Source organism: Ammodytes marinus (genome assembly GCF_949987685.1).
Source record: "Ammodytes marinus genome assembly, chromosome: 13".
Lineage (NCBI taxonomy): Eukaryota > Metazoa > Chordata > Actinopteri > Uranoscopiformes > Ammodytidae > Ammodytes > Ammodytes marinus.
In genome coordinates, this window is record NC_137217.1 from 18,998,384 (window position 1) to 19,008,658 (window position 10,275).

The 10,275-nt window shown below is 40.9% G+C and overlaps 1 protein-coding gene across 1 annotated transcript; it reads right to left on the reverse strand.

Annotated features, from left to right (window-relative positions):
- Window positions 1-269: 269 nt before the first annotated feature.
- Window positions 270-10,199, reverse strand: erp44 (endoplasmic reticulum protein 44). Its single transcript, XM_080040277.1, has 11 exons — window positions 10,057-10,199; window positions 7,819-7,891; window positions 6,731-6,770; window positions 6,328-6,443; window positions 5,138-5,322; window positions 4,919-5,034; window positions 4,624-4,798; window positions 4,389-4,500; window positions 4,128-4,269; window positions 2,439-2,541; window positions 270-2,328 (listed from the first exon to the last, which is right to left on the reverse strand). Exons 1-11 carry the CDS (start codon window positions 10,114-10,116, stop codon window positions 2,218-2,220), a joined length of 1,233 nt encoding a protein of 410 aa, XP_079896403.1. The 5' UTR covers window positions 10,117-10,199; the 3' UTR covers window positions 270-2,217.
- Window positions 10,200-10,275: the final 76 nt, after the last annotated feature.

The window sequence follows — 10,275 nt, forward strand, 5'->3', positions numbered from 1 at the left end:
CAAAAAACACCATTGCCACAGTCCTACATGGACTGGAGTTTAAGAACTTGCCATGAATTGACTATACTTCTAATAATAATAATAATAATAATAATAATAATAATATATACTTCTGTTCTTTATGTGCCAAATGAAATGTTAGTAAATTACACCAGTACAATTCAGAGAGACTGACATACAAAGGCATCAGACAACACAATATCTTGTAAAATGGTTTTTAATTTACTTAATTTTTTACTCTTCTTCACCTCTGAGATGATGGTTTAGAAATGGCATAACACTCCCCCCACCCACCCCTGTTGCTCTCCTGTATGTGGGCTGATATGTCACTATGTAGGCATCTGTTGGCTTCTATGGAAGGTCACAACGCACAGGACAAATGTAGCAATGGGTCCCCCATCATTTCTAATCCGCTTTTTTCACGCTCAGTGAATATCAGGGATTTAGACTTGTACCAAAACCCCAAAGATATATAAAGAGACAAAACTGGTTTTAAGAGAACTTGTATAAAGCAGCAGACTGTAAATGTCCCCCTGTTTATCATATGGGTTTCTCCCTCTCATCCCTCTGCTTTTTAAAACACCGGGAAGGAGGCAGTTTTTCTCTCTCCCAAGCATGATGACACATTTGACAACAGGTAACAGCAAAAACAGCAGCCATTTCATAGGTTCATCATCATATTAAAGTACACCATTTAAAAACACCCCCTTCCCCCCTCAATTTGATTCACAGGATCACAACTCTGAGGTGTTATGGCAAATATTGTGCCTTTAAAAAGGTATTCAACCCCCTTTGGCCTTTATATGTTTTACTGTTTTACAGTAGTGGAGATAATCTGCATCTCAGATTTCTACTAACTAGTTGGGGATACAAAATAAAACTCATGATTGCAATTGTATTCATGTCTTTCAATACTTCATAGACCTTTGGCAACAGGTACAGCTTTAGGTGTAATGAAGTAGGCGATACAGCTTTGCACACAAATGTTTCTATTAGTCTGACTCCGACTGCCATTAAGATTGAGGTCTGGAAAATTACTTCGCTAATGGTGCATCATTCACATGGTTGTTTGCGGGCCATTTTCCTGTGTATATTTGGGGTTGTTTTAAACCTCTTCCTGTCACAAGCCGTCCAGGGCCTGCTGCAGAGAAGCCTCCATGCAGCATGATGCTGCCACCCCCAGGCTTCATGATAGGGTTGGCGTGTTTTGGGCTATTAGCAGTAATAGGCTGAACATAGAATTTTGTTTGATGGGCAAAACCTCTTAACAGTATTTTCTGTTGGTTCACCCCAAACAATTCTTATATCATCCACTTTAATTCAATGTTGTAAAACAGTAACACGTAAAAAGGTCCAAGGCGGGGGCAATATTTTTTTCATAAGCACAGTAAGGGACATCATAATCTATAACCACTCAGTACCATGGAGAGAAGTGGTGCATCTCAATAAGCTGGAGTAGCTCTGTCTCTTTATCTTCAGTTTTTGTTTAGATATTATGGTAACCCCTGCCAAGTGTTTTAAAATGTTATTCTAGTCCTTCAGAACTCCGAATGTTCGTGGAGAAGATCTGGAGATAAAGCTACTTCAGACAGGCATAATGTAGTAACTTGTGCTATACAAATGAATCAGAAGAGTTGGCCATATTGAGATGCAGCCATGAGTTCAGTGAGATCAAACTCCTAACAGACGGGCTGAACTGGACTACCCACAGATAAGAACCGTAAAACCGGAGTAAGGGAACTGTTTGGGAGAGGTTCTACAAAAAGCTGGGCAATGAATAAAGAAAGGAATAAAATAAAGAAAACTCTGCATTTAATTTAAACCAACAATGAGACTCCCATGTCGCACAAACATATTTACAAGCTTGAGGAAAAAAAAAAAGTAAAAACACGTCTCTTGATGTCCTAATGCCCCTAACCCCATGCCCACACACATTCTTCTTTACCCCGCTTCCTTTCGATCCAAAATAAAAATTGTACGTGAAAGAATTATGAAAATATAGGTTATTCCCACATGGTTGAGTTGTGGACTGCTTTTCTTCTGTTCTCCTTGTGCTGTTCTTTTTCTCCTCCTCCTTCTCTCGATCCTTCTTTCACTTTCTCTTCAGTAAGGGTGTTGGGTGTTGCTGTTCCGTCCCGCTGGCCTGTCCCAACCCTAACCCCTCCCCCTCCCTGACCCCGGGGCGTGGCATTGAGTCACAGGATCATACTGATGAGGTCACAGCTCGTCACGGTCCCGATTGAGGATTGTGTAGCGGGTCTCGCTGGGCGCCAGCTTCTGGAATGAACTTTCTGGAGGGCTGCTTGCCACTTCTCCTTCTCCTTCCTCCTGCGGGAAGGAGTAAAAATCAACAATCAGGTTTCACATGACAGACATCAACTTCAAGCAGAATCAACTTTAGGGTGACTCCATAGAGAGGGCCCAAGCAGAAGTCTTACCTGTCCAGGCGTGGTGTCCGTTGGGTCGGGACCATGATGAAACTCTCGGTGTAGCTTTCCGGAGTGAAGGTCCAACACAAACTGTCTTAGCTTGCCAGGGATTCTGAAAAAAAAACACACACATTGGACTTAATGCGAAAACCATTTGTGTCTTAATCCTAAATCTGTCTTACTTATCAGTGATATTTGTCCATATAATCATGTTGGAATCCAAATTCTCAGGCACAGTTTCCACCTATTAATGAATAGGTGTGCATTTGTTAGATTGAATCATTAGCCAAACCAACCCTCAAAATGCAAATAAGGGACAACCTGCGCCATAGCTGCCCAGCCCCTACATGACAATAGATACCAACATTTATCATACATGTTTTAAAGCAAAGAAGTCCAGGATGTGACTATCAGTGATGTGAACGGGAGCACATAATACAGTATGCCAGGTGATCTATTGGAGGAGTTTGCCCTAGACAGTGTCCTGGTAAATTTAAGCAGTTGTTGGGGGAAATTCTCATACAGAGGCTGATAGACTGACAATGTTCTAACTACAAAGACAAAACGCCAGAATATGCAGCAATACAATTATGAAATCTAAAAAGTATATATTTTTACGAATAGGTGTGTAGGTCTGAACCACTCATGAAGAGAACATGAATATACTAGGGAATGCATCAAATTCTCTTAAATCCGAGCCTGCCTTTTTCCACATGTGGATCCTGACCTGTACCGTGTCTGACAAAGGCATTCCTACACACCAAGTTCAGCAATAAAATCGGAGCATCTTTAACTACAGAGCAGGGCAGGCCATAGTTGATATGAGACAAAACAGCTTGTGGCAGCAGCAGCAGAAGACATTAGTCCCTGCGGACGTGTCATGAAGCAGCATTAATCCATAACAACACTGTCCTGTGAAGTGTGCTTATTAATGACAGGTCATGAGCTGTCACAGCCTAGACCGTGTGTTAGACGCACACATATATAAATATATATATACATTTATATATAACATACACTGCACTAATGTAATTACAAGCTGTGTGCCACATGCAGTGGTGATGTGATGTAATTAGGTTGAGGAGAGCTGGTCAGTCCTCGGGGCTTCTGTCTATCTGATCACACTCTGATTGGGGACTGGGGGAGGCAGAGTGGTGGGGGGCAGAATAAATAAGATTAAATTAGATTAAACTGGATTAGTTTAGCACTTATTGCACGTGCCAAATCATGTCACATTAGCTCTGGTGTCCTGGCCCATTCATAAAGGACAGATTTTAGGAGGTGTGACATATTTCTGGTGTTGAGTGCACAGTGGATTATGGTGTGTGTGTGTGTGTGTGTGTGTGTGTGTGTGTAATGAAATTAACTTTATTCAAGAAGATTTTGTTATGAACAATTTCACATACGGCATTATTAATAATTGGTCAGAAATGTCCAAAAGAAGGCTGAATATACCAGACTTATTTGACATGTGGATGATTCATTTGTTCATTACAGGTTTATTTGTGCTGAGTTTTCATTTATATATTGTTTGTATTAAACAATTTAAAGGCAACATCTGGATTTCCTGAAACCTTTTTCTAATGCTTAAAAAGAGAAGCACACATGGTGATATTACTAAAGCAATATTTTGGTGTTGTTTGAAATGACCACACGCTAAAGAAATCCTGTAAAGAGAAAAAGAAAGGGTGTACTTACTCGATGTCTTTGAAGTCAGGGAGGACGTACATGTGTCTGAATGAGTCTATTGCGACGACGGGACAGTCAGCAGGGGTTTTCTGGATGTGGAGCAGAGGATGGCGGAACTTTTCGCAGTCGGCGTGCAGGAAGTTTATAGACCCTGAGAGGGAGAAACCAATGAAGACATAAAGACAACGTCTGTACAAAGGGCTGTTTGGCTCACAAGTAATTCAAATGGGCATTCCTGACAGGTACAAAATGTTAAAAACACACACACACCTTTCTCGCCAATGAGCTGGCGAGCCACTTCATGTTGAAACTTCTCCAAACTCTCTGTGTCGTCTCTTACATGGAACAAGATGAGGAAAGGGATTCCTTCTTCAGTCAGCTCCTGGTAAAAAAGGAAGCACACACACACAAAGCGTCAAAGACAGATGAGTCAGGCCCTTCATGAATACCTGACTGCCAAGATGGATATTATCAAGCAGACACTATAAAAAAAAGCCTAACAAACCTCTCCATTTTCAAAGGTGATCTCCCTGACCAGAGGCACACACTTGTCCTGGACCCAAGCGTAGGTCAGGTCGAAGTTGGCGAGTGAGCCGAGGTAGACCATGTCAGGGATGCTCTCCCCCACAGGCTTGTAGATTAGGTTGTCTCCACTGAAGCGCTCGGATTCAGATACGGTGCTGTAAGTGTAAAGCAGTCAATACAAATTAAAGGATGGCGTTGAAACAATGCCGAATCCCCTACGCATGGGGGTTTCATTTAGATGATAATGAGAAATGGAAGAAAAGGTGGCATCTCACCCAAAGGCAGCTGCAAATGTGCAGTCATCTCGCAGGATGTTGGAAACTTTTTCAAAGGCATGGTAGTTATCCGAGTCCTTATTTTCAAAGTAACCTATGATGTTTCTCTTGCTCCTCTGTTTAAATAAGAAAGCATGGCATGAGTAACAGTGTTAAGAAAAATAAATGATATACGTTGTATAGTGTGTGTGTGTGTGTGCGTGCGTGTGTCACACTCACATCCAGAGTACTAATCTCCTCCAATGAGTGGATCTCTTTCACGGGGTCAACCTGCTGCTGGCGGATGAATTCAGCTATGGCCACCACAGACCTCTGACCCCTGTACTCCCTCTTCATCATCATTCCATTACGGAACAACTTGAGTGTGGGATACTTGCTGATGCGATACCGCTGGGCTATGTCCGCTACACAGAGGCAGAGGAGAAGTTAAGTAAAGAAGCAGAAGGACAAATCAATTAATGAAGAGTAGGAAGCGCAGTAAAAACACATGGGGATGGGTGGATGAGGAGTAGAGCAGTGACAGAGACGGCGGTTAAACCTCGGTCTGAAAACACTGGCTCTGATCTCCCACATGAAAGCCACCCCCCGCCAAGAGTAAATATTCTCTCTGCACACAGTGAATGAGAGTGTGTGTGTGTGTGTGTGTGTGTGCGTGTGGCAGGTGTCAATCTCCCTGCGGGGTGCCTCTAAGCCTCCCGTCTTCACAGGAAGCAGCAGTTTTGTCATTAGTCTTCAAACAGTTTGCAGGTCATCAATAATTCTCTTTAATTTGCTTTATCTCAAAAGGCTGAGGCTGGCAGTTTATGCGTCTGTGCTTTGGTGTGCTGGGCATCTATGTCTACATATGTGCATCAAATATAGGAACCGAGTGTGCGCGCGTGAGTGCGTGTACATTTTTTGTTGCCTGTATATAGAATGAGGGTGATAGTGTTATAGGAGTTTAGGGCATTAGATCACCATAAACAAAAACTACCTCATTTACTAATAATAACAATTTTTTGAATAACATGCATCATGTAAGTAACCAACAATGCAAAAAATGGTGTGTTTGAAAATGACTAAGATTGGGTGTTAGTTTTACATTGTAACGAAATAAATACTTTCGCTTCTTGATCAAATTAATACCCGATATGGCTCTGGTATCTTATGATGTCCTTGTTAGTTGCATTTGTATTTTTTGTTTTCTCTACCATGTTTAATTACATTTTTGGTGGCATTTTCCCCTTAATTGGGCAGTTTAACGGCTAAGAGGGCGACAGGGAATAGGGCGAGAGAAAGGAGGAATGAAACAGTTCACCAGCAGGAGATGTTGTTTATGTGGCATGTTCTGTAACTACTCCGCTACCAAATGTGGTTCAAATGTGTGTTACAGAAGAATAAAACTAGTAGAAAAGGTAAGCAATACTCACAATGTTGGTCACAGTCTACACGGGCAAACACCACCTGCTTGGTATTAGGGAACTCCTCCCTCGCTATGTTAGACGCCTCCTCAAAAATGGGATGAAGCATCTGACTGAACCTGCACCTGTAAAGGGGGGATGTGTTTGAGCATAAAGAGATCATTTGTAACTACATTAAATAGATTTTTGAAATCCCATCGACCACATGTTGCAGTATTTAATTGTGTTGTCAAATGATTTTTTTTACTATAAAAAGTTCCACTATCCATCTATTGATTAATAACACTTGTTGCACTTACTGCACCATGTGGCATTCAAAGCACACATCTGCATCAAACTCAATTTAAAACATACTTAAAGCAACATAATATCAAAGGGGCCAAATACTGTGGGAAGGAAACAACACACTTACCAGTCTGCATAAAAATTCACCATAGCCACCCCAGCATTATCTGCAAGGAAACACACGGAAAAATAATAATAAATCAATTATTAAATATATTAATAAATACTCTTTAATGTATGTTTTGCTGGTAAAATTAATTACTCAGACTAATCAATCCCAACACCTCCATTTTCTGCCTCTGAAGGAACAACAAGAAAGCTCTTACACAGCACTTTAACAACAGCAATTTATGACCAGTGACTCATGGTCATATGCATTTATCTATTATACCACCAGTTAGTTAAAATGTTATAAAATATTTATTGGTTAAAATGTAGACCAAAGGCCAATGACTCAGGTAGATCAGATCTAAAACGATTTTAAGAGAACAGTATGTAAAATATATATCTATATTTCTTTCCAGATTATCCAATAGTGTTAGTAGCAACATCTGTATACAGGATGAATCTATGGGAGCTGTGATGGAAAATCTAAGAAGGGCGCAATGGGTGTTGTCAATATGCACATTGGAAAAGAAAATGTGAAAAGTGTAATGGTGTTATCCCTTCCAACATAATAGGCCAGGTTCTTCCTTGGTCATCAAAAATCACATATCTATCAAGCAATATATTCTGTCATACTCTGCTAACTGACAGCGAGGCATGCAAACAATTTGACGGAGTGGACTGAAACATAGCATTCTTGGCGGAGGTAACATGGATGCAAAAATCTAAATGTAAAACTTCAAGACAACATGGAATAAATAAATGGTTGACTAAGACCTCAATAAGTATGGAATGAAAAGTTGACATGTTGGAGACATTCCTTTCCAGGAATAAGATAAGAAACTAATACAAAGTTGTGTCTCTGTTTTCCCAGTTTTTCTGCATAGCTAAGCCAACCAACTAACTTTTTTTTTAAAGATATTTTTTGGCATTTTTATGCTTTATTGATAGTGTAGAGACATAGTTGAAATGGGGCAGAGAGGGGAGTGACATGCAGAGAACGACCGCGGGCTGGAATCGAACCCGGGTCCCATGGGGGGGGGGGGACGCCCTACCAACTGAGCTAAGGGCGCCCCCTGGTATATTAAGATTTAAAGGGCTATTCCTTACTTAGGACTTCTTCAATGTTGCCTGAGTCCAGACTGGTGATTTCTGCTTGTCCAGGTGTAGAGAGGCCCATCACCTACAGACACACAGGGAAGAGATTGATCAGCAACACAAAAATTAAGACTCAGTGTGGGCGAGGGAAGCCTGCCAGCACTCTCAGCATATCCAGACTCAAAGTATTTGTTGGTTCTAGTGGCACCTTTGGATATAAGCGGTTGTGTTTATACGACGAGTGCCCAAGCGCATACCAGAGGCGCGAGAATTTTGGAAGCGAGTGAAAGAGAGACCAAGGACGCATTGTGATGAGGTTTTGTATTTAAATGTGACTATGTAATTTTATTAACAGTAATATGACGATGCTAAAGCAGATTCAACTTTGATTTTGTGCCGCTCCCAATCAGATCCGTCCGTGCAAAAGGCATTAATAATAACTATATAAAAATATTTTTTTTTGCTGATGGTCTCATTTGCTTTTACAGGTCATTTTATGATCATCATTTAAAAATTCACTTAGAACATATTACGGTATTGCCTAATCATGCAATGCTAGCAATGTAAAATATAATAAAAACTATAGTTCTTTATATGTATAGCTAATTATGTTTGCATAATTATGTATGGAATGTAAAAGAGCATATTATTACCATTGCTGCTCACGTCATAGTAAAAAGATTGACATCATCAAATAGCACTGACATAGCATTAGCCGTTGCGAAATTAACACCAATGTTGGGCGAGTTGCCAACTAAAAACACAGATGCAAATAAAAAGGGTAATTGTAGCCTGAATGAACACTTTAGATAAAAGGGCCTCTTCTGTCAATAAATATGACAGAAGAGGAGCAAATAAAGCCGCACTATCAAAACTTTCACCAGTTTTTAAGTTTTCCATCATCTTTCTGCATCATATGGACACCGGCTGGCACTTGTTAATGTCAGCCACTGCAGTCAACACTTCTGCAACATAACATTTCTTCATGCCTTCACTATCTTTTTCATCAGCTTTTATCTGTGCTGACTCAAGATCCTCTTTAAACAGGATGTGCGTGATGGTCGTCCTCCTTTAGACAGTGACTTACACACATATACCAATTCAGGTTCTGTGAAAGACTGATTTTTTTCAAACAGTGAAGCAACCAGAGCCCACAATACTTTGTGCTTTACTAGGTACACTAAATATTTGACTAAATACACAAACAGTCAGAACTGTTGCTGTCCCTCCCAGGGTTTAATGTTTCCTGGTATAAAATTGGGACTTTATCTATTTTCTCAATTATCGAGCACAGGGTGACATCTGAATTAAAAAAATATAAATCTAAGAGACAGCTGTACAATGACACATGACAAAGATTAAGATTAAATCGATCATCAAAATAGTTAAGACAAAGTTTGCTGTTGACTGACTAATCATTTAATAGGGTAGTTATTTCAGCTCTGTAATATTGTTTCATAATTCCCTGTGAAAGGTAAAAACCATCGCCGTGCCTTAATACCAAACACCAAAGACAATTGAAGATACTGGGAGAGAAGTTAGAATTTTTCATTTCAGGCCCAAACTCTCACAAAAAGCAGGAAAGAGCTTCGATGTGTCTAGTTCCGGGTTGTCAGCCAATAGGAATGAGCCACAACAGAGGAATTTACCAACCGGCGAGCATCATCCAGAGAAGCATACAGTCACACGAAAAGACCCACAATAAATGCGTGCATCCGCACCATAACACATATTAAACCTGAACGTACACCGCAGAATAACAAATGCAATTAACGAAACGTGTAAATTAACCATGTTAGCATTTAGCAGCTGTCTCACCAGTTGGTGGTAGCTTCTGGTGCTAGCTGAAGGCTTCACTCATCCTAAGCAAAGTTACCAGGAGTCAAACTTTAGCAATGCCTTAAAGTATTCACTAAACAGCCTGTTCTGTGGGTATCATCTGTTATATACGACGGACTGTGGTTCCTTAAAACAGCACAGCTGACGCTACTCAACAGTACCAGCTCAGTTGACATATCAGAGTTATAATTTGATCAGTTTTGTTTAAATGTTTTGGTGAAACCAGGTCCATAGGCCTCCTCTGTGAACCTGCTTAAGAGCTGCTTCTACAGCAGAGCGTGAGCTGGCTTGCGAGTCACCTTAGCTACTTTAAAAGGCACGTCTCGTGCCAGCAGTGAGCTAACGTTAGCTAGCTGTTGTAGCTAAAAGGCAACTAGCTGCATGTCATGATGCTCAGGTACAAACACTCACCAGCAGAACAACCGTGGCGAAGCGGATATCAAGAGAGGGATATATTGCTAACAGTTTCATTGTACAGTGTAGTTATTGGAGGCGGTGTTGGTGTTGAGTCTTTCCAGTCTGTCTCGACGCCGCTTTTCTCACCGCAGCAGGAAACCAACGGCGAACCAGTCTCACGGTGACCACGGAAACGTCGGTGGTGCTTCCTGGTATTCGCTTGTGCTTTATGGG

Bases quoted from the DNA above. Each gene is read 5' to 3' on its own strand.
- erp44 (XM_080040277.1), bottom strand. From the start codon at position 10,116: ATGAAACTGTTAGCAATATATCCCTCTCTTGATATCCGCTTCGCCACG. The intron at 6,771-7,818 runs GTAAGGAATAGC...GTTTCCTTGCAG, and splicing joins CAACATTGAAGAAGTCCTAA to ATAATGCTGGGGTGGCTATG. The intron at 2,329-2,438 runs GTAAGACTTCTG...TCCTTCCCGCAG, and splicing joins CGGACACCACGCCTGGACAG to GAGGAAGGAGAAGGAGAAGT.